The 23,167-nt window shown below is 39.8% G+C and overlaps 3 protein-coding genes and 1 long non-coding RNA gene across 9 annotated transcripts in view; 2 read left to right on the forward strand and 2 right to left on the reverse strand.

Annotated features, from left to right (window-relative positions):
• The window catches only part of ZDHHC20 (zDHHC palmitoyltransferase 20), a 47,708-nt gene extending 43,155 nt beyond the window's left edge, over positions 1-4,553 (forward strand). For all 3 annotated transcript variants that reach the window (XM_086739530.1, XM_086739531.1, XM_086739532.1), the window contains exon 13: positions 2,445-4,553. The gene's annotated coding sequence lies outside the window, so the exon portion shown is untranslated. The remainder of the gene's footprint in view (positions 1-2,444) is intronic.
• A 4,048-nt stretch (positions 4,554-8,601) lies between these two features.
• Positions 8,602-10,362, reverse strand: MRPL57 (mitochondrial ribosomal protein L57). Of its 4 annotated transcripts, none has more exons than XM_086739523.1 (2): positions 10,257-10,362; positions 8,602-9,063 (listed from the first exon to the last, which is right to left on the reverse strand). In XM_086739523.1, the coding sequence occupies exon 2, from the start codon at positions 9,056-9,058 to the stop codon at positions 8,747-8,749; it is 312 nt and encodes a 103-aa protein (XP_086595649.1). In that variant the 5' UTR covers positions 9,059-9,063; positions 10,257-10,362; the 3' UTR covers positions 8,602-8,746. The 4 variants fall into 4 exon arrangements, with proteins under 4 accessions (XP_086595649.1, XP_086595650.1, XP_086595651.1 ...); XM_086739524.1 differs by having other exon boundaries at positions 10,261-10,316; XM_086739525.1 differs by lacking the exon at positions 10,257-10,362 and adding an exon at positions 9,901-10,186.
• Positions 10,363-10,528: 166 nt separating this feature from the next.
• SKA3 (spindle and kinetochore associated complex subunit 3) lies at positions 10,529-21,257 on the forward strand. Its single transcript, XM_086739537.1, has 10 exons — positions 10,529-10,670; positions 11,512-11,576; positions 12,429-12,594; positions 14,262-14,682; positions 17,769-17,864; positions 18,305-18,306; positions 19,031-19,215; positions 19,420-19,632; positions 19,818-19,933; positions 20,816-21,257. Exons 1-10 carry the CDS (start codon positions 10,568-10,570, stop codon positions 20,847-20,849), a joined length of 1,401 nt encoding a protein of 466 aa, XP_086595663.1. The 5' UTR covers positions 10,529-10,567; the 3' UTR covers positions 20,850-21,257.
• On the reverse strand, positions 12,628-14,476 carry LOC147602380 (uncharacterized). The gene is made up of 3 exons (XR_015257488.1): positions 14,340-14,476; positions 13,800-13,893; positions 12,628-13,187 (listed from the first exon to the last, which is right to left on the reverse strand). It is a non-coding gene; the product is annotated as an uncharacterized LOC147602380 (long non-coding RNA).
• Positions 21,258-23,167: the final 1,910 nt, after the last annotated feature.

Here is a 23,167-nt window from a genome sequence, read left to right on the forward strand (position 1 = left end):
CTTGAAGTCAAAAGTCACTAGTTATGGAATGCAGAGGAGTCCTCTGATGTTGGATGAGTAATAGAAAAGTCTAAATAAAACTCAGAATAGCTTTCCAGAAGACAAGAATGAGAGTAATGCTGTAGTGCAGGAAACATGGGCTGGCTAGATTTGAGATGAGTCAGACTAATCCTGTAATTTAAATTGAAGTGGGTAGTGCTAGATTTGTTACCTGACCAGGGAAAATAATCTAATCTGGTAGATAGGCAATTTCAAGATGAAGTGCTGTCTTGAGGAAGCCCTGTTCTTAAGGAACAGCTCCTTAACTGTCTTTTTCTTAATTGTATATTGGACTGTGCTCTGCTGTTATATTTTAAGACACTCTGTGCACACGAGGAGGAATGAAATATAGGTGTCTGCGTACAAACTGCTTCATCACACTTGGAATTGGCTGTGATCTTTTATGCAAGAGCTCAGTGCACACTTTGCATTCAGGAAATACAGTGAGTGCTGGTATATATATTCGAAAACATCCCTTGGTGTATTTCCAGTGACTGAATTAGACATCTTTTACATAGACTTCATACTGTGGTGATGTCGTGATTTAACCCCAGCCAGCAACTAAACACCACACAGCTGCTCACTCACTCCCCCCTCACTCCCTGTGGAATGGCAGAGAGAATCTGAAGGGTAAAAGTGAGAAAACTTGTGGGTTGAGATAACAACAGTTTAATAGGTCAAGCAAAAGCCGCACACACAAGCAAAGTAAAACAAGGAATTCATTCACTACTTCCCATCGATAGGAAGGTGTTCAGCCATCTCCAGGAAAGCAGGGCTCCATCATGCGTAATGGTAACTTGGGAAGAAAAATACCATCACTCCAAATATCCCCCTCTTCCTTCTTCTTCTCCCAGCTCTGTATACTGACTGTGATGCCATATGGTGTGGAACATGCCTTTGGTCAGCTGTCCCAGCTGTATCCCCTCCCACTTCTTGTGCACCCCCAGCCTCCTTGCGTGTGGGGTGATGTGAGAAGCAGAAAAGGCCTTTACTCTGTAAGCACTGCTCAGCAGTAACAAAAACATATCTGTATTATCAATGCTGTTTTCAGGACAAATCCAAAGCATAGCCCCATGCTAGCTACTGTGAAGAAAATTAACTCTATCCCAGCCAGAAGCAGCACAGGTGACCTTATAGCTCCCATTAAATGTTTCTCTCTGTAAGAGAAACAAATCTTATTTGGACGTCTAGCAACTGTAGATGCTGAGGGCTGAGTCATTCACCCCCGTCTGCCTTTTTCTTTCCTCCCCCTCCAAAATGGGAGGCAGAACTTGCAAGGAATTTCTATTTTCTTTGGACAGAAAACACAGTATTTGAGTTTTGTGAGCTCAGTAATTTTAGGATCACTTATTTTTTTTCTTCTTTTTTTAAAAGGAGCCTTCTAACTTAGAATCATTGTTTTGAGGGGAGTTGTGGGGAGGTTCAGTTTGTTTTCAAGAAAAAAAATCTGTCTAAAAGATCTTTGTGGGGGATGTTGCGATGCTTGGACTGATGTTGGTCCGACTGCCCAGTGTAAACTTGTACAAAACCAAAATTAGACTAGTTAGTGGTACTTCTGAAAAACCTACTCATCCGTGAGACTGACCAATGCAACTTTGCTTTGGACCTTTGCAACTTTTCTTAACACTTTAAATGAATGTGCAAATGAATGTCCCAAGCAAGGGACTCCTTTCAACTTCTACCTATGTAAAAACTAATCTGATCTAAACAGGTTACTAAGGCTTTTCTAGTCTTCATAGAAAGGACTGGATATCTTCTGAGAGCAGTTCATCCCAGTGGCCTTTGATAGGGTATTATGGAAAGGTCATAGAATCAGTTTCTAAAGGCCAAGATGGTTAATTCCAGTCCCCCTGCAATTATAAGCAACTATGCAATAGCTGTGAGATCCAGCATCTGTTCTGTGCACTTTCATGTACCCTATAACATACTGATAGTTGTAGTTTTCATTTTTGTGCCTATAACACTCAGCAGAAGCAATCAAAGATACAGCTCACCAGTAAAATTCCCAGATTATTCTAGAGAAAAGAGCATGATTTGCAAAAGGCGGCCAATCCAGCAGTCCCCCAGTCTCACCTAGGCAAATGTTATTTCTGTGCCCATGTCTATCAGCTTAATTCAGAATGAATGAGCAATTCTTGCCAATTGGGGATCCAAGAGACTTTAGCCATAGGTCAGTGGTGATGGACTGACATTCTTAGTGCAGATAAGCTTTTAAAACATAAGAGGTGTAAAACAAAACAAAAAAAAACCCACGCCTCCCAGAAGGCTAATTATGAGTTGAAGTAACCTGAACTGCTGTCCTGTCAATTACATGTTACCTCGCTGCATTCTTGCAATGCAGTATGATCTGTGTTTTTCAAAGCTAATGGTATAATTCCACTAATTACCTTTTTTTGTTTCACTAGGTTTCTGCAACACATTTTGTGCTTGAATATTACTTAATTTTGTTTGGAAGAAGTTGATCAGTAAAAAATGGAACACGAACATTGTAGGAAGACACAAGAAATTCAAGTTTCTGCACAGTACAATGGATTCTTGTAAGCACTATTGCAGAGCAGGGAAGTTAAGACAGATGCCTTAAGATTCTTAATGTGCATTTATGCAACACTGCTACCAAAGGGCCAAATCCTGAAGTGCCCTGCTTGGATGCACAAGGTCCAGAGTGGGAACTATGCATTTCTGTTATGCTGCAGTGGTGGGGGTAGATTGCAGAGACTCCTTACCTCCCCACGGGCAAACTTCATACCTTAGGCACTGCAGAAGTCACTTCCACAGCAGGTCTCCAAGGTACAGAAAGAAAGAAAAAAGGCGGTGGCGGCGGGGGGGAATCAACATAGAGCATGGTTGGTGAGTCTGAAGTGCAAACACAGACAGTTCAAACACAAGGTGATGGGGAAGGGACTGGATGATGTCTTCTCCCCTCTGCGTATTAACCAGTTTACCCCATGACCGCAGCACTCCAAGTCTTTCAGGACTGAGGATTCCTTCTACTAGCTGTGCTTTGGAGCAAAGGGATGCCAACAATGTAAAATCCTTTTACTTGGGTGTTGCTTTTTCTTGCTATAGGATTGAGCCACCTCGTCATTTTAACTTGATTTATTTAACCATATCAAGAACGGAGCTCAAAGAAGCAAACTCTTTTTTTTTCATTGAAAAAAACCATGGATTATTACTTTCTAACAATTGTCTGTCAGCATACAAAGAAAAGCCAGTCCAAAAAGGAATTAACAGTTGTTACATTTTCTGTTAATGTCTGCAGCGTTCTGTAACAAAATGGTAAAGTACCCCTGAGAAAAACTTTATTGCAGTTGTGTGGTGTTAGAAAATGGAACTGGAAGAGTACTGCTTTTTCTGTGGGACTCTTGACGGTTTATAAATACTGTTTTATACTTTTGTTTTATCTTTTTAATAAAGGCACAAGTTTTTTATTGGTTCTAAAGTACCATTTAAACAAATATCAAATACTTATGAGAAAATTAGTGTTGGATCATACATCTGTGTTAACACACTGAAAATTTGTATGCTTTAGTCTGCCACTTTCAAGTCCAGTTAATGTGATGCTGAAATTGCTAAAGATTGAGTGCTTTGTGCAGTGATGTACCTGTTCACAAAAAGCAAAATGTGTTTCCTGTGTGAGGAATAAACTCCATCCTAAGCTCAAGACCTACAGCAAACAACATGGGGTTTTTTTCCTCACTCCTCTGTTGAGAAGACTGCTAACTCATCTTGGGCTGGCATTGGAATTTTGCACCTGGGAAAAGTGACAAAGACTATTTTCCTGTCTATTCTCTGATGTTCAGCTAATGCTGATTACGAATAGACGTGAGCCCTTTTTGATACAGGCTGAAGGCAGTAGCTGAGTTGATGATCTGGACCGAAAGAACATGTTTGGTTTATCTCCCAGACTGATTGCTGCTTAAGTCGAATGTGTTGATGATGGACATATCAAGGTATAAAGTATACTCTAAGGTTTTAAAGAAGTATTTTTTTGTCTTTGGAAAAAATAAAATTTTCTTAGACATTAATCTTCTAAAACAAGAACACTTTGAGAACCTATGAATATTATTTGGTCACTGTTGGATGTTCTTGAGACAGAAGTAATAGTCCAAACTTGCATGTTTTGTAAAAGTTGCAGAATGTTTCTTCAAACTTTGTACAAGAAATTTTGCATATGCTAATTCCAAAACTTACAAAAACATTTGCTGCACATTAATCTGAAAGGTTTCACTTTTTCTTCTCAAATGTCAAGTGAGAAATGCTCATCTGAATATAAGCTCTCAGCAGTACTGCATCAGCAAAATTTCTTGGGGAAGACAAAGAGACAGAAGACTGCAAGTTCAGATGGCTCATTCTGAATACCAAAATTTGCAACCCCGAACTCTGGTGCAACTGTAATGGAGGGCCTGAGGTATCATCTGGCTTTTACTGCATCAGTGTATTGCAGCTGAGATAGCACATACATGCACAGTCATTGTCTAGCAGAACTATAATATCAGTAAAAGCTATGTCTCTAATGTGGTGAATATCACTGATTCAGCAATATGGTCTCTGCTCGCCTCCCAAAGTGCTTGATATACCCCCATGTGAATGTATATATACTGTAGGCTAACATCAGTATAACTTGTTTGATTTTTTTAAATTGGGATAGTTAATTTACAGAAAAACTGCAAGTAAATAGACTAAGCTAAATCCATGTGTGTTCTCTGGCAAGCGCTGGTCTTCTGAAACCAGTTCTTTGTACATCTGATGGACATTTTTGTGGCTTTTCGTGAAGAGCTGATGTTTCTGACATCTTTATGCAGATCACGGGTACATTTTGTCCCAGATTTTTCTCAGTTTCAGATGAGAAAAGGAGGAGAGCAGTATGCTTGGGATACTCTTGAGGCCAGAGTTACTGTTGGTGTAAAAGCACACATAACTGAAAAGTCATTTTGACAAATATGAAATGTAGTAAAGTGATTCAAATATGATTCTTCCAAATTCACCACCACCAAACCACCACAGCCCCCCACCCCTGTGCATAACGTTATCTTGGATAACGGATTACTAAGAGAAACCCCCACTAGACTTAGGTATCACTGCCACCAGAGGCAGGGGGGCTGTAGAGGTGCCCCAGGAAATAGGTCTTTTTGGCCTGCGCGCTGAAGAGCTGAAAAGTTCTAGTGAACACAGTGAGAAGAGCAGCCCTACCTGTTCAGGAGGCCAGAAGGGAGATTGCTCCTGAGAAAAGAACTGTTCGGGGTGCTGGGTCATGTTGTACGTGTTAGTTTTGTGCTTTAACCTACCCCATATCAGCAAGTCTTGAAAATACCTAGATTGTCACTAAAAATAACACCCCTTAAGCTTTTTAGATCCATCAAAATAATTACTATTGCAAGCCATAAATAATATGGTAGTTACTGTAAGATAGTTGACATTGGCTGCAATTAAAAACTATGCTTTAGTATTTCATACTGCTTTTTTCTTTTTAAAAAATCCACATACACACAAGAGTCATGCACACAAAATTACATTAAACTCCCAGTGTGAGGACAGAAGCCTGACAGTGTCATTTCTGCTTGAGATTTCTGAAATGTCTTAAGGTGATAAACCTGTCCCTGTGAAGATGAGGCAAGAAGATCCATAAATAGAAAATACTTAAAACTACACAGCTATTACTGCTTTTTTTCCTTACAATGATTTATTCCCAGACTGCGCAACATAGGCATAATTGCTGCCCCTACCAAAGGCGTGCTGTGGGAAGAGGGCAGGAAGAGGTGGCTCCTGTCACAACTCGCTTCCTACAGTATTATCCTGAGAGTGCAGTGTCAAAAGTTAGATGCATCACAAGCCTTTGACTGAGAACTTCCACTTTAAATACTCAGCAGGTTATTTTAGAGGGAGTTGGGGTACTTTTATTTTTAGGGATTTGAGTAGAAATTATGGTAACATTTCTGTATAAGCTGCCCTTTGAGTGTGGAATTCACAGGTACTGAGCTACTCCCGGTGTGCTGTTCTTAGGAACTGGCCCTGTTCCCCAGAGCTCTAAATGCCTACAGTTTCCAGGTGCTGTTTCTTCCCTTGTTTGATCTTGTGTGGCTCTTCTGTATTGTAAGTAATCCTCTGGAGGTTTTGGGTCAGTACCATTCGAGATGCACTCAGAACTCCATCTGTCTGACATGTGGTGTGGTTGTAGCTCACCAGAGCCCCAAGAGGAAGAAAAAAGCAGCGTTTCCAGCAGCGTTTCTGTCTGGCAGCTTTACCAAAAGATGCATTGACTGTGACATAGATTAACCAGATCTGCCTAGATCTGGAGCACTGACTGACTATATTTATTAAAAATGAAAAAAAAAAAAACAAAAACCAAACCACCCCACAACTTCCCCAACTTTAAGCTTCATAGTGTATGTTCTCTAAGTACACCATCTAAAATTGTACATAATTAGAGTTCAGGTATGCATTTACAGAGGGTCCAAAGAGGGGCTACTTTAACTCAGTGCAGATCAGGAACACACCTTTCACAGCACCTAAAAAATAGCGAGGTATGCAACACCAGAGGCTCTTCTATCCCTAAATGGCACCAAAGAGAGCAGCTGCATATAAAGTCATTGTAATGTAATAATAATAAGTCATTGCTGTAATAATGAACACATTTACTACACTCATTTCTATCAATTTATTTTGTATATATAGACTGCTTTTTCTATGCATTTTTCTTAATCACGTAACTGTCATGAAATGTAACGAAGCTGCAAGCTGTAGTTAGTTTCAGTGTTGATGAAAACTGGTGTTTGGCTGTTTTTCTGCAGCAATTACTTGAATCTTGTTTCCATTACGAAGTAAAAAGTCTGGTAATGTTTACAGGAATGCTTTCTTTGGTTTTGGGGAGCTTCCCCATCTTCCTTCCCACCCCCTGCCCCAAGACACAGCACATGCTCAGAGGTCAAGCAGATGTGTTGGGGATGAAGTATTGGGGTCACCTTTATTGGCACCAAAGCATTAACGGTGACAGGCAGATTCCCTTCCAGTTACATCGCTTAGCTGACAATGTACATGCTTAGCATGTTCCTCTCCGATTTCTCCTGGCCTGTGACCTGTTGCTATCAGCTTTATTGTGAGACTTAAATCTTTCTGAATGGCAGTTTACAATCATAAAAATATCACAAACAGAGGCGGCCATCCTGCTGTTAAGAATCTGCCCCCCTCCCTGACCGCTTTTTAACTTGGATGAATTAAACATCCCTGGGTTACCTCTGCAATTATTTTTGTATTTGCCAGGAAGGGTCATCAGCATTTGCACTAATCACAATGTCCCAGCTGTTCTGCTTCCACAGTTGTTTTTAATTGTGCTGCCTAAACTTGTAATGAGCTGTATTTAAGTTTGAGGTGCAGTATAAAAGATACGTGTAATAATGACACATTCATTGTATTTTTTTGTATGTTACAGATAGGACTAGTCCTATGCACAGAGAAAACGTGTTGCCATTTATAGTTTAATACTTGAAGTAACTTTTTAAAATGGGCTTTTATAAATGAATTAAATACAAAATTACATTGCTTTGCCTGGAAGTTTCTTCATGTTTTAATTGTACTGTGCAATTTCCCCATATGTATACTTTTCCATAAATGTTCTCTTAAGCCATTTATAACCACTGAAAGTGCATTCAGGATTTTGTACATCAGTGTTCAGACCTGTTCATACTTCTCTGAAGTATAATTCATGTTTAAATAAAAACGTTGTACCATTTTAGGCCTCTTTTCCAAAGTGATAAAATATGGACTTGACACTTGAATTCATCAGTGAATGCAACATCAGCTTAATAAAAGTACGTGAAAGAATCTGAAAATTGCTTAGCTGTAACATGTATGTATGAGATCACTGAGAAAAAGTGCCTACTTGGGAAATATTTTGTAACTGCTCCACAGCTTTTACACTCCAGCTGCAACAAACTTAAGATTACACTCACTCGACACATCTTCCAGGTCACTTGGTTTTGAGAGGGGAAAAAACAAAACCCTAAGTTGTGGCTGACTATATTCCTTCAGGACACTAAACGTGACTTAGAAATCAGATTGCCACTCAGCTGTGTTCCTTTTAGATCAGAAATAATCTGTAAGGGAGGGCAATAACACCCAAGTTGACACTGCCATTTGAATTCAACAATTCTTTCCAGAAAGCTTAAAAAAAAAAAGGGAACATCTTGCAATCTTCTACGAGTTCCAGCCTCATACACCTAACTTTGTAATTCATCTTGGCCTTTGCATGCCCCATGAAGTGAGCAGTGTGTAAGTGTCGTCAGTTGTGTCTCAAGTATTAACGTACACAGCACTATCCCTGCAGCGAGCAGCTGCTCAGAGCCATCTGCTGAGTACCAGCAGATAATCCCCTTCAACAGAGCAGGTGTGTTCTCCTGGCTTTCAGAAGGAAATTAGTGCAGCTACACATCTAGTTCAAATCATCGTCATGGCACCTCCTAACTCACACTGTTTTATGGAAAACCCCTGAAGAACAGAAGGCAGGCAGATGGTAGAGAGCCACAGAACTGTCTTTCTAAAGAGACAATAATAAGAAAACATACACTGTTCTGTAGGACTGCTTTTAATGTCAGATTTTGTGTACCTTAGCAAAGTCTCATTTTTTACTGAACTACAAAACTACCATAATCGGTACAACAGCAGATCCCATGGTAGTGCATAATACATGCCAAATAGAAATATACTGTATCATTCAAGATGTCCACTTTTTCGACACATTTAAGTGGTTTAAATGGTCGCTGATATATCTATGCTCCGGAAACTTGGCTGTCACTTTGCTTTTGAAAGCCTCCCATCTTGCACGTCTCTCTTCTGTGTTATGTTTGTGCTCCTGTTCCCGTGTCAGGTAAGGTCGACTCAGCCAATACTCATTCTCTGCTTCAATTTCCAACCTTCGGATCATTGCTTGCTTCATTGAAAGGGTAATCGGTCTTGGTCGCCTGTATTTTCCAATCCATTGTTTTCCAGGAATTCTCTTTCGGAGTAATACTGTTGTTAAGAACATTATGCCTTAAAATATAGACAAAAATAAAAAATTCTTATTATGTTAGGAACAAAAATGTAAAATTTAACAAGAAAAAAATGAAAAATCTGCATATACTGATTCCACTGCCTTTTAGCTGGCTGGTTTGAAGACTGAAGTTCAGAATCTGATACTGGCAACCGACCATTACAGACAGCAGACAGTACAATGACAGACATACTGGAAATTTAAGACCAGAAAAGGAAAACAGAAATCTTAATTTAGCTAAATTTTATTCAGTTATCCTTACACTGAGATTCAAGCATGTTTGCCGTAAATTTATGAAAAATCCAGTCCCAGATATTATTAAACAAAGGATTAATTTCATTCATTCCTTCTTCAAATAGTTAACTGCATTGTCAAAATGGGGTGTTTCCAGGTCCATCTGCTATATCCAGATCTGGCCTTTCCTCAGTATTTAGTTTTGACCTACAGTCTCTCCATAAACTTACTCGAATACAATTATCCAGTCTTGGTTCTGAACTACAGGAAATCAGCTTTGTAGAGAAAAACAACACCCTGTATCAGGCCAACTAGTATTAAGCAGAAAGCACGACTACTGTATCCAACATGATACAGAGGTGTGACAGAGGCAAGAAAGGCCAGGCTACAGTTAGATTTGATATACATGCTCTTTATTAACCTGTTTATTAGTCCCAAACATGTCTAACCCCTAGGTCTCTCATTACACTGTACCTTCATCAACTAATAAGTCAGCGAAGCACTTGAACCTAGCATAAACCAGCATTGCTGCTGAAAAAAAAGCCTCCCCGCCATAGCCTATTCCCATGGTGCAACTGCACGCTGATGTTCCGCTCTCTGACCGCTTCTAGACGTGAAGCCGTCGGGCTTCGCGGGGGGGTTGCTGCCCCTGTCTCCAGTTCCCCTCCCGGCAGGGGAGGGCAGGGCAGAGCCGCCCGTCTCCAGGGCAGCGCCGGTTGCTCGCCCTCGGGCCCGCGCCCGCTGCAGCTCCCTGCAGACAGGGACCGCGGCCCAGCTGCCCACCAGGGCTCTCCAGTGCCACACGAGCCACCCAGGCCGCTGGGCAACCGGCAGCTCCAGGCGAGTTTTGGGGAGAAAAGACACCCCGCGCCCTGGGCGAAGAAGCACTGCGAACGGCCACAGCAGCGCCCCAAGTCCTGTGATTACGAGCCCCTCCCCTCCGCCCTCACTCACTCACCCACCGACCCCGGCTCACGGCTCCGGCCCCCGCAGCGGGAAGCAAGATGGCGGCGGCGGGCGGCCCGTCTCGCGAGAGCTAGCGGCGGGCGGGGCCCGGCGGCGCCAATAGGGCGCGCGCTGCCCGCGGTTCGAAGCTGGTGGCGGGCGGTGACCGGTCCCCTCAGGCAGCGCCCGGCCCGGGCCGGCACGGAGTGGCTCCCACCGCGCAGCGACAGTCCCGGGATAGTCGTTAACGGCCGTTTGCCTGGCCTGGGAGGAGCCCGATAGTGCCGGCCCTGTCCCTCCGGCGTTTCCCCGTCCCCCCGGGCGATGGAGGTGTCGAGGGACTTCTTCGGGAAGCTGCGCGCCCTGGCCCTGACGCTGGAGAAGGAGGCGACGCAGCTCCAGCGGGCCTTGCACAGGGAGGACACGGGTAAGCGCAGGCCTCGCCGGGGGCGGGGATGGGCCTGGGCCTGGGAGCAGCTCGGCAGGGTGTTATTTGTGCTCCCCCTCGTATCGTTGTCTCTCTGAGCTCCTTTGTGGGTGTGCAGGTGAGCTATTTCCACAGGGGAAAAAAAATGGAATGAACGGAGAATCACATTCTTGCTTTCACTCTTGTCACGGATTGACACAGGAAAATGCATTTGCAGGGCTTGTTCCCTCTCTGCAGAGATAGCTCAGGCTCCTGGTGGGATTTATTGCTGTGCTGTCTTGTCACGTAGCAGGTGTCCTCTTTTACGCCATTTGCATTAACCTTGATTTCTCGTGAAAGAAGTAATGACTGCCGCATGTATGAGCGAACAATGCTAACATCCGCCCACGTGCAAAGTGAGGCGGAAGAATTCAGCTTTTTGTTGATGTGTGTTTTTCAGTGGTGTCTGTATTACCTTTTTGATTTTTTATTAGTATTTCAAGTTCAAGGTCTTTAAGGATAAAAGTTTAGCATAAATAATCCTTGACAGCCCAGGGACCTACGGTTTATACCAACAGATGCTACACATTAATTTCTACAGTATTAGCTGCAACAGTAAAATGGAAGCCTGTACAGTTTCCCTGTGTGGTTTAGCATTCTGTGCAAATTGCAGCCTCGTGCTGTGCAGGGTACCCACTATGAACTAGTTTCTCTGGTTTTCTCTAACTTGACTCTCGAACATAAGACTCCAGCATCCCTAATATAGGCGATTACGTTCTGATGTAGAATGTACTTGCATGCTAAAATACTAATACCCCTTTTTTTCTTTCCAAACCCTTCTATGTGAACATACATATCATAGACTATGAGGAAGAATCTCCAATAAGAGTCTTGCATGACCTCCACTGTGAAATCAGAACTCTGAAGGTAATGTCTTAACTTACTTCCCTCTTGAAAAATTCAGGGGGAGGGCATTGCATAAACTTATGGTTCTGTTTTGATCATTAAGCCACAATACAACTTTGTTAGTCAGCAGTTCTGGCCCTTATTTATTTACCTCTTAAGTACTCATAATGGCTGTGGGTGTTGGGATAGTGCCCAAAAACTCTTGAGAGACTTGAAGTAGATTTAGCAGTGTTTATTAGTTTGCAAACACTGCTGTCACTCGGATCAGCAGGGAACACCGGTAACAAGGAAGCTGTAGCTGTGCCAAGGCGTGAGTACAGGGGAGAAGGATTTTGGAGCAGCAGCTCCCTAGAGAAAAGATATGCTTGCTTGTGTTCAATAACTAGCACTTAGAATAAAGAAAATCTTCACAGAAGTTTCAGTACCTTCAGCCATTCAGTTAAACTTGTGAAGAATGTTCTTTATTTCTTTAACAGAAGTAGGAAAAATGGGCTCTATATAACCTTGAGGTTTATCGTCTGCTCTGCAGTAATTCTTTGTACGTAGGGAGTAAGAGTCCAAACTAATTGCTGTTATCTCATACTTTTATGGAGTAAAAGCTTTTTTTTTTTTCTTTTGAGAAGTTACCGGTAAGTAGTTATCATACTGTCATCTTAGTTTAACTTTTGTAGGTTTTTGTTCACTTATACCCTACATATTCCTGTTATTTTGTAACCTAGTTTTCAGGTATAGATAAAATCTAAATTTGCTGCTTATCCTCATCTGAACTGGAGTTCAATACTTATTCCCAAACATTTAATGTGTCAACAACCACCATGTGGTAATTTGAAAACCAACATTTCTACATTTCCTCTCTACCCTCTATCCCCAAAGGAAGATATTAATTCCAGTCTTGGTAAGAGTTGCGCTGAAAAACAAGCAGTTCATGACTTTATGAAGGCAACTGAAATATTGATGCAAAGAAATGCAACAGATCTTGAAGAAATAAGAGAGCTGTTCCAGAAATATAGCTACAAACCACATGGCGAAGACTCTACAGGTAATATTTCTTGGCAATACAGTATGTGAACACAAATGTAATTTTCTAAAATAAGTTTCTCTTTAGCTATATGTATATTCCTATTGATTAAGAGATCAAGTACCACTATGTTGTTTGCTGTATAATAATATCCAAAGGGTAAACGATTCTGTTGTGATTTGTGCTATAAGAATAAACCAAAATACAGGAGTTGGATCTCCTGGTATACTTTTAAGTTGGCATATGTTTTGGTTTTTGGTTTGTTTTGTTTTTGTTTTGTTTTTTCTCCAGTGATAGTTACATTCAGATAACAAGTTAGCAAATATGTTTTTGTAACTCAGAGAATTATGTTGCTTCAGCTTCTCGTGCATAGGAAACTGCTGTAGATGCATCTAAATTACTTTGTATTCATATGTGATGATTCCATTAACTTTGAATCACCAGAGAGAAAATCTGAAAATAACGTGCTCTGTGTAGCCTAAATGGGACAAGAGTGGCGGATACAGAGATTAGGTGACACAGTAGTAGCAGTAGGTGACACAGGCGAAGCAGCAGTAGCTTGATCACTGGAGGCAGGAGGAGATCCTTAATCCAGTCAGAAAGTGCACGCGCACCTGTGTGAAAAATCCAGACAGGCGAAGTGAGTTTAAAGTAATACACATACCCCTTTTGGTATCAAGGGCCCAACCAATCTTCAAGAAGCCTTTGGCAGGGCACACCCTAACGTTCCCCTGAGTGTTATCCAGTCATTACACAAAAAATTGTGGTCATGGACCATATTCACCTCAGAGTTAAGCTACTACAACTGTTTTACAAATACACTGCAGAAGGCTCTGATCTCGTAGTACCTTCTTTCCTGTCGTCTCTCTGCCTTTTAAAGATGATTCCAAACAGAGTAATAAGGTTACATTATTTTTAAGATGTATTTTTAAGTTAAATGTATCTGAATATGTAATACTAATAAAAAGGTAATGCCTTTGCCGTATTAATTACAAATTCTTTTTTTTTTTTCCCCCCTGCTTCTTACATCATGCAGAAATCCAGAAATATTTTTTAATGTTTCAGTTTATCTAACTACAGAAATGTACAGATTGCATGTTTGCTTACTCCTGCAGTGGACTCTTCTTTTTATCTAAAAAGCTACCCTCTTTCATGAGTTTTTAGTTACTGCTTCATAACCTTTCTTCAATATTGTTTTTCTGAAGAATAAGCATTTTGTGTGCAACCTTTACTCTTTCCCCAAAAACATCTTCAGTTCTATACAAGTTTTGTTTTCATTGTCATTTGTGTCGTAAATTTTCATGAATTTCCACTCTTGCACTGAAATAAAAACAAATACATTTAGGATTAGCATTTTCTGCCTGCTCATGCAGGGAGATGAATTATAGCAAAAATACACTTGTGTAAAAATCTTCCAATTTCATTTTTCCTAGAAATAATATTTACCAATACAGTGCTATTCAGTGAATGTGTTACCTATATTACAGATACAACTTAGCCTGATATGAGCTTTTAATCTGTTGTGGCTTCAGATTCAGTGCTTTAAAATGAAAGAAGGCATCTATTTTTTTTTTTTTTTTAACAATAATAATTTTTTTTAAATTGCTGGAGAAATTCACAATTTATTTTATAAATTCTTAAAACAGAAGCTTCTGACAATTTTTTTTTTAATTATTTTTCTCATACAGAAGAGGAGGAAGAAGTTAACAGTGAATCAGAGGTGTCTGTCCAGAATAAATCTGATGAAGAAAAAGCAGATGATGTACCTCATCTTCCGGGTTGTACTGAGAAGCCACTGGTGCCCAAAGACCCACTGCGTAACCCCCAGCTTTCTGATTATGGGCTTTCGCAATATGCTTTCTCCAGGCCTTGGAGTGCAGTGAAAGGACAACACGCAACAAATGCGTATCAAGAAAATTCAAAGAACAGGACTCCACTAAAAACACAGACCTGCATTTTGCCCAAAACACCAAAATGTATGCTCAAGATGGATGATTATGAGTGTGTTACACCAAAACTTGAACACTTCGGCATTAGTGAACATACCATGTGTATGAATGAAGATTATACGATGTCCCTTATTCATAAAACTGCTCAGACAAGCAAGAAGTGAGTAAATTACTGAAGTTCAGATTGTTTCTCCACTAGATTTTCTGTAGTTTCTTCTTGGTGTACTAATTTCTTGTTGGTATTGCCCTTCTCATTTTCTTCAGGTATGTGATATGTTATCTGCCAGCTGTTTAGGCCTGTGTCTTTATTCAGACTCCCTACATGTCTTTTCATGTACCCTTTGCAGTGACAAATGCTGCCAAGAAACACATCTCTGATATACTCCTTCCCTTGACTGCACCACGATAAGAATCTTCCATACACGATCTATTTACAAAAGGAAAATACACCGTAAATCTGTGATCTTTTGCATTCCTTAACCTTGGATTTGCATACATCTGCAGTAGATATTACACAGCAAACTTAAAGGTTTCAAAACCTTTAGGAATATAGACCCAGAAAAAACTTCTAAAGCATTCAGTGAAATGCCTCATTGTTGAAATACATTGTATTATCTGTTATGTTATCCAGCCCCACCTTACAAACAGCTTATTTTGTTCCAATCTTCTGTTGAAAAGACGTCTTCAGATTTTCACTGTTCTAATTAAAAGTAAAGAAAAGAATTTGCGGCACTGAGGTGTAGAACACCTTAGCAGTAGAAGTATTTTTCTATAGTTCTAAGGTAATGTAAAGGTAGTTAGATCATGGTTTTATAGTTAGTGTTAGCCACTCATTCCATTTTAAAAGCTAATGGTATTTTAAAAGAAACTCACTGTTCTGCAGCTAAATACCTGGTATTTAGAGAAATTGTTCAAAAACCAAGAACTATATTCAAAATAAGTAGTGGAAATAATAATTCAGGGTTGGGTTTGTTTTTTTAATCCCTGATATTTGCAATATAGGCATAGGTGTGAAATTCTTAAGAACCATGTTAACTTAAGTGTCTTTGTCCCCCAAAGATTCCGTTTACTGCAGTTGTTAAATTCTGAATGGTGTTTTGGGTTTGTCTTTTTTGTTTTGTTTTGTTTTTTTTTTTTTTTTTACTTTTAAGACTACTAGGTGGGAAAGTGAAAAGTACATCTTGTTTTGGGATCTCTTCTTCTGAATAGTTATGTAAATACTTTAATCTCTGTAAAGCTTTATAGAATTTGAATTGTCATAACAGGAAAAACTGTTACTGAATCCTGAAAGATATTAATTAAAAAATCATTCTCTCTGCAATAATATTTTTATAACAGTTTCAGCTTATTGCACAATTTAATTTCTTTTGCTATCTGTAACTTTTTATGGTTTTGTACTATTTTTCCTATTTAATGAGAACTGTTTTAAATGTGATCTTCATCTTTAATTATGGCTGTAATTTATAAATGGGTACATCCACAAATGCAGATTCCATTTCTGGGGCTTTCAGTGAAACAATTAGACAGTCCACTAGCGATATTTGGATATAATACAAAAAAAACCCCATACTATCAGTCTTCCATACCCCTAATGATAATATTAAAATTCTGCATAGAATTAACTATAGCATGATTACTCTTTAATGTATCATCATTATTAATGACCAAAACAGATGGACACACACTAATTGTGACTAAAGTTAAAGCTGCATACAGATTCAGAATTAGTGGCATATGTGAGAGGTCATGACATTAAGTCATTAGAGTTCAAATGTTGTTTAACTGTCTTCTAGCCTATTTGTTTTGTTTATTTTGCATCATTAAGTTAAAATTAGCTTGCAGTTTGATCAGAAAGGTTGAAACAATTAAATAGCTTGTTACCTCCAAAAAGCACTTATTAAAAAAAAAAAACTAAGAAAAGAAAGGTATTTTTTCACTGGACCTGAAATTCACTGGCAGGATCTTTTCCCTGAGGATCAGATAAACAGAAAATTTAGTACAAGTGAGGTAGCTTTATACCTGTAGTTTCCAGGTACACAGACTGGTAATAATTCTGACGTTCTTGGAGACAGCCCTGCCCTTTCATATCCCTTGCTTGTGTCAGCCAGGTCTTGTACCTAGCTGAAATCTGTCTAGCAGCTGTGTATTGTGTGAAAACCACTTTAAAAATTAATCTCAAAGTTCTTAAAAATATTTAGTAGACCTCAACTCCTCAAACTTTGTTTTTCAGGTTTTTAGTTTTGAAGCAAGTGAAAGAACAATATACTTCAGGCCACCTACTACAAAACTGAAACCAAAAGTAATTAGGAAAGAAAACCAGGGGAAAAAGAAAAGTGTCTGAACAGAAGTACTTGATGTTATACTTGTTCTTGTCTGTTGTAAAAACTAAAAATCATATGGTTTCAGGCATCTATAATACTTCCAAGGCAAAACTGACTTGAAAAATTACCTTTTAAAAAAAAAATAAAAATTAGAGATGTGTTCATCTAAGGTAAAATATACTGCTTCAAATGGATTTTTTTTTTTAATTTTTTTTTTTAGACTTAGGCTTTTTTTTTAGAGAAGCTCTATATCTGATTTTCATACTTAAAATAACTTTTTAAACATTTAAAATAACTTTCCTATAGACACACTTTTATGTAGAGTTTAGGTAAGCTTCCACTTTTTCCTCTGGGATTGTCTCTTAACTGCCTGCACCCTTCTTCCACTAGGATACCTTGGATATGAAAAAAGAACTTTAAAAATTACATTTTCTAGTTTTGTGGAATTGGTATTAAATGGCTTTTCACTCTGAATAAATAAGTAGTCTATTCAAACTTAAAAATTGAATTTAAAAATTTAATAACATTAGTAGGTTAAGAGCCAAAAAGATTTCCGCTTGTTGTTCAGAATTTTGTAGGCAACAGGCAATTCAAAATAAAATAGGCTGTACCCCTAACACAGAATTTATCTGGGACAAAGAAAATTGATCCTACCCTGGACACCTTTTTGTTTGCTTGTTTCATTTTGGATTTTTTTTTAATGCCTTAGATTGAAATCTCAGTGTATTTGATAATTTGTGCATGATACGAATTGCTGCAGTAGAACCATAGATGAAAAATCTATGAAAAAATAATATTTGAGGAAATGAATTTTTGATTTGCATGTTGAACAACAAATACTAGAAAAGTGATCAGGTTGACAGTATTCCTTTAATTGTTATTTCTTCATGTTACTTGAGAGTTAATTGAGAGTTTTGGTTTTCAGGTTGGTTAATGATGATCATGAAGTGAATGTACCAGAAGGGGCATCTGGGGAAATCATGGTTACTCCTGGGCCAAAAGTGATAGTTGAGAATGGTAAGTTAAAAATACGTTAAATAAATGTACCTATGCATTTTTTACATAATGCATGTGTAAGTGCATTGGAAACACATGGTAAACTTTTAAACTGTGTTTCTTGTTAAATATAGTTAATTCAGGCCCAGTCATTGTATGAGTGCTGATGTCTAGGAAGTGAAATGTTAGTGCCTTCTATAGGAAGGTTTTTCTCACTTAAGTATAAATCTTTGCTCATTCTTCTGCTTGCATCCATCTAGAATTATGCAGAGGGATTCATCATTTTGTAACTGCAACTTACCCTTATTTGAAATAAAAATGCTATTTTGACAACTTAGCCTTTTTTTTTTTTTCTGAGAATACCCAGTAGACCTGTTTTAAAGATAGGAAAGAAACTGCTTTGAAATAAGATAACAAGACGGTAACTTCGATCGTTCAAGAATAGTGCTAAAACTTCTTTGAGAGCAGTTGTAATATATTCTCTTGAAAATGTGTTAAGATCTTGTGACAAACATAGTGACAATTGACTATATGAGAAGCTAAACCAAAGTTGATTTAAGCTGGGCTTTCTCAGTTATATTCAGTAGTGGGACTAGATTTATTTTTTTTTTATTTTATTTTTACTTTTTTTTTGCTGTCCTGGTTCTGGCTAGGATAGAGTTAATATTCACCTGAGCTGGGAAGAGAACCAGAGCTGGTGGCCTCTATGGCTGGGGCAGCCAGCTGGGATAGTTAACTAGTTAGCTAGCAGCTGGGGTGAATTTTACCCGAATTAGCCAAAGGGCTGTTCCATCCCATCTGACATCATGCTGAGGGGAGCATGAGGATTTTTTTTTTTTTTCCCATCTCAACCTGTGTGTTTTGCTGTTTTGTTTTGTTTCGTTTACCAGTTCTCCCTTCTGTCCCACTGGTGGGTAGCAGGGAGTGAGAGAGAGACTGCATAGTCTGGTCCCGATTGGGGCTGAACTACGACATTTGCATTTGCTGCTTTTATGGAATTCTGTGATTTGGATTGTTCTTCATACTGAAAATGTCAGCTAAAATGATACAGATGTTTTAGAATATGAAAATCTATTAAAAGCTAGTAGACTTAGAAAGCTAAACTGAGGCACTGGAACTGATAATGTTTATATAAATGTTTGTGTGTGTATGTATGTATTTTTATTTTTATTCCCTGCCCCTTAATTTCAGCACCTGATTGGATGGCTTCTCCTATGATGCTTGTGTTCTGTACTCCTGATGTGAAAATCCCTTCCAGAACAAATAGTATGGTATTATCAAGGTCACTAGAGAAAAATAAACTGCCTCTTCAGAGCTGTGCAGGAACACCACGGTTTCCAGCTTTTGAAACAAGATGGCTAAAACCGGAAGCTAAGGTAGTAAATAGCATTTATGTAAACTTTCACACTTCTTACCATAAGCAGTTTTTCAACTGTCAGCTTGCAATTCTTTTCCAATACTACTTTTTTTCTTATGTCATTGTAGAAGATCTTTCTAATGGTAATTTTGTAAGAACATTTATTAAATACTTTACCCAAGATAAGTAAATTAACTGAAGGCATTTAATACCTCTTTTGCAGCAGGTAAAGCAAGGGGAAAAGACTGAGTCGGTGACAAAGAATGATGCAACAGATAAAAAATACAGAGAGGATAGCATTCCTTTTGCTACAAGCTCTGATGAGTACCTTAAACATCTTAGAGACCCTTCTCCTCCCAAAATAAAACACTACGATGAGTTACTCAGTACTCCTCCACCTCCGGAAATAACAAGGATACCAGATGATGTTCTACAGGTTAGCTAATATACTTATTTTTCTAAATAGTTTTAATAGTAAAATAGTAAAATTAAAAGGGCTTAGTTCTATCAAATTTTGTTCTTAAAAAAAAAAGTTTTCTACTACTTACTAAAAATGTATAGACTGTAATCCTGTTCTGAGTTCTTAAATAATTCTTTATTCCCTTTTCATGTTTCCTGTAGATTCTGTCCAAGTATAATAAAGTAGACTCTTCTAAAGCCAAGGAAATTGAGACTAAGGCAGGAAATATCACAAGATATGAAAGTGATTTCACAGGTTCCTGCAACAAAGAAAACAGGTATGATTAAATTTTACAAATGTGGTTAAGTAGTTTTAATTTGGAGGAGCTACAGGGATGCTTTAAAACACTTAGAAATTCGTGCAGCTGCTTGCTCTTCAGCTACCAAAGTATCGCTTGTTGCTGTGACTAAGTAACTATTCTTTAGCATGGTATTGACTGCCTTTATTGTAAAAACAAATATTGCAATTGATTATGTATTTTAATCCTCCCAACTTTAAAAACTGAAGGTAGAGTTTTACTGTTTTATCTGTAGGTGTGTTTTGCTTTGTGCCAATCAAAGCATCAGTGAATGCTTTCTTCTGAGTAAATTTAGGCAATAAAAATAAGGAATTTGAGAAAACTGTGTAAGTGAAGTGATTTCATGGTTGTTTTGGCACAGACAAAGTTCTTTGAAATGCAAAGCCACCTTATGAATGATACATGATTTAAAATTAGTCTACAATAAGTGTGAATAATCTTTGAACAATGGAATAATAGCTTTTAAAAGACTCAATCAATTTGAATAGAAGGAAGTTTTTGTGACAACTTGATCAAGTGTAGATATTCCTGATTCAATGTAATGTGTATTACACTTGTTAATTATCTGTTAGACTTGAGGTCAGTACAGATTATTTAGGTAAGAGGTACAAGGCAAGAGTATGGAGTCAAATAATAACCACAACAACCTACAGTGAGACTGATAAAAGCAGGTATCTTAATATACCTGGGAGCTGGAATACATCTGAGTAATCAAATAGAGCAAAACTCTCACTTCAGCTGACCCTTCTTTTTCATTGTCAAGATCTTAAAAAAAATAAAGTCTTTAATGTTCACGTTGTCTGCTAATTCAAAACATGATTGAGATAGTAAGTTCATGAACTCTTCTGGATGTCTTTGCAGACGATATCGTGGATTTTCCAAGCCAAACATCTAAAATCAAGCTGAAGACCATGTGGAGGCTGTTTCACATTTCTGCATCTTATCACTGAATTATAACAAGCTCAAAAAGCAAAAGAAAATACTGGTGGGAGGAAAGAGTCATACAAAGGAAAAGCTTTTTTAATGGAGCAAGTTTGATGTGGATAAACTTGATTGAACTAACAACTTGTGCTTATTTTTTAATTTAAATTTTTTGGCAAAACATATTGGAGGTTTTTAAATACATATATACTTCAAGGAGGACTGGGGTCATGTATGAGGCAGTACTTCAGTTGCTTCAGCTGATTGTCATGTTTGTTGTGTATGCTTGTGTTTGCAGCAGGCTGTAAAGAAGTGTAGTTAGGTTGCAATAAAGGGAAGGTACAATGTATTGCCTCAGAAAGCGGGTATCTCTGGCTGTTCTGGTGACACTGTACATCTTTGAATTGTTCAAGAGACTAGTAGGGGGAGTCGCCTGGCATTCAGTCTTAGCGAACAAAGGGGTCCAAGAGAGCTGGTTGCTCTTCAAGAAGGGAGTCTTAAGGGCGCAGGAGCAGGCGGTCCCCCTGAGCCGCAAAATGAGCCAGCAGGGAAGAAGACCGGCGTGGATGAATAGGGGGCTATTCTTGAGGCTCCGGGAGAAAAAGAGAATCTACCGCCTGTGGAAGGAGGGACGGGCAACTGAGAATGAATACAAGGAAGTCGTTAGGATGTGTAGAGGTGAAATCAGAAAGGCAAAAGCCCAGCTTGAATTTAACCTGGCCACTGGGGTGAAAAGGAATAAGAAACTCTTTTATAAATACATTAACAGTAAGAGGAGGACAAAGGAGAATATCCACTCTTTGCTGGATGAGGCTGGGAATGTGACCACTGAGGATAAGGAAAAGGCGGAGGTTCTGAATGCCTTCTTTATGTCTGTCTTTAAAGGTCAGACCAGTTATCCTCAGGGTACTCCTCTCTCTGACCTGGTAGTCTCGGCTGGGGAGCACGCTAACCCCCCTGTGATTCTGGAAGAAACGGTCAGAGACTTACTACTCCAACTGGACTGCCACAAGTCCATGGGGCCGGATGAGATCCACCCAAGAGTGCTGAGGGAACTGGTGGAGGTGACAGCCGAGCCGCTTTCCATCATCTATCAGTGCTCCTTGTTGACTGGTGAGGTCCCGGAAGACTGGAGGACTGCCAACGTGACTCCCATTTACAAGAAAGGTTGTAAGGAGGATCTGGGGAACTACAGGCCTGTTAGCCTGACCTCGGTTACAGGGAAGGTTATGGAACAGATAGTCTTGAGGGAGATCATGCGGCATGTGCGGGATGGCCGGGGGATCAGGCCTAGCCAGCATGGGTTCCTGAAGGGCAGGTCCTGTTTGACCAACCTGATCTCCTTTTATGATCAAGTGACCCATCTGCTGGATGAGGGAAAGGCTGTTGATGTGGTCTATCTAGACTTCAGCAAAGCCTTTGACACTGTCTCCCATGGTATTCTCCTGCAGAAGCTGGCAGCCCATGGCTTGGATGGGTACACTCTTGGCTGGGTAAGGAGCTGGCTGGAGGGCCGGGCTCAGAGAGTGGTGGTGAATGGAGTTAAATCCAGCTGGCTACCGGTCACAAGTGGTGTTCCCCAGGGGTCGGTGCTGGGGCCTGTCCTCTTCAATATCTTTATTGATGATCTGGATGAGGGCATTGAGTGCACCCTCAGTAAGTTCGCAGATGACACCAAATTGGCTGGGAGTGTGGATCTGCCTGAGGGTAGCGAGGCCCTCCAGAGGGATCTGGACAGGCTGGAGAGCTGGGCTGAAGCCAATGGGATGAGGTTCAACAAGACCAAATGCCGAGTCCTGCACTTCAGCCACAACAACCCCAGGCAGCGCTATAGGCTTGGGGCGGAGTGGCTGGAGGACTGTGTGGAGGAAACGGACCTGGGGGTACTGATTGATGCTCGGCTGAGCATGAGCCGACAGTGTGCCCGGGTGGCCAAGAAGGCCAACGGCATCCTGGCTTGCATCAAAAACAGTGTTACTAGCAGGAACAGGGAGGTAATTGTCCCCCTGTACTCGGCACTGGTGAGGCCGCACCTCGAGTACTGTGTTCAGTTTTGGGCCCCTCACTGCAAGAAAGACATTGAGGCCCTGGAACGCCTGGTTCAGAGGAGGGCTACGAAGCTGGTGAGGGGTCTGGAGCACAGGCCTTATGAGGAGCGGCTGAGGGAGCTGGGATTGTTCAGTCTGGAGAAGAGGAGGCTCAGGGGAGACCTTATAGTTCTCTATAACTTCCTGAAGGGAGGTTGTAGTGAGCTAGGGGTCGGCCTTTTCTCTCGTGTAGACAGTGATAGAA

Source organism: Chlamydotis macqueenii, chromosome 1 (genome assembly GCF_036417535.1).
Source record: "Chlamydotis macqueenii isolate bChlMac1 chromosome 1, bChlMac1.mat, whole genome shotgun sequence".
NCBI classification, from domain to species: Eukaryota; Metazoa; Chordata; class Aves; order Otidiformes; family Otididae; genus Chlamydotis; species Chlamydotis macqueenii.

Bases quoted from the DNA above. Each gene is read 5' to 3' on its own strand.
- MRPL57 (XM_086739522.1), bottom strand. From the start codon at position 9,866: ATGGGAATAGGCTATGGCGGGGAGGCTTTTTTTTCAGCAGCAATGCTG. The intron at 9,064-9,772 runs GTACAGTGTAAT...CTATATTTTAAG, and splicing joins TGACTTATTAGTTGATGAAG to GCATAATGTTCTTAACAACA.
- SKA3 (XM_086739537.1), top strand. From the start codon at position 10,568: ATGGAGGTGTCGAGGGACTTCTTCGGGAAGCTGCGCGCCCTGGCCCTG. The intron at 11,577-12,428 runs GTAATGTCTTAA...CTATCCCCAAAG, and splicing joins GTGAAATCAGAACTCTGAAG to GAAGATATTAATTCCAGTCT. The intron at 14,683-17,768 runs GTGAGTAAATTA...TTTGGTTTTCAG, and splicing joins ACTGCTCAGACAAGCAAGAA to GTTGGTTAATGATGATCATG.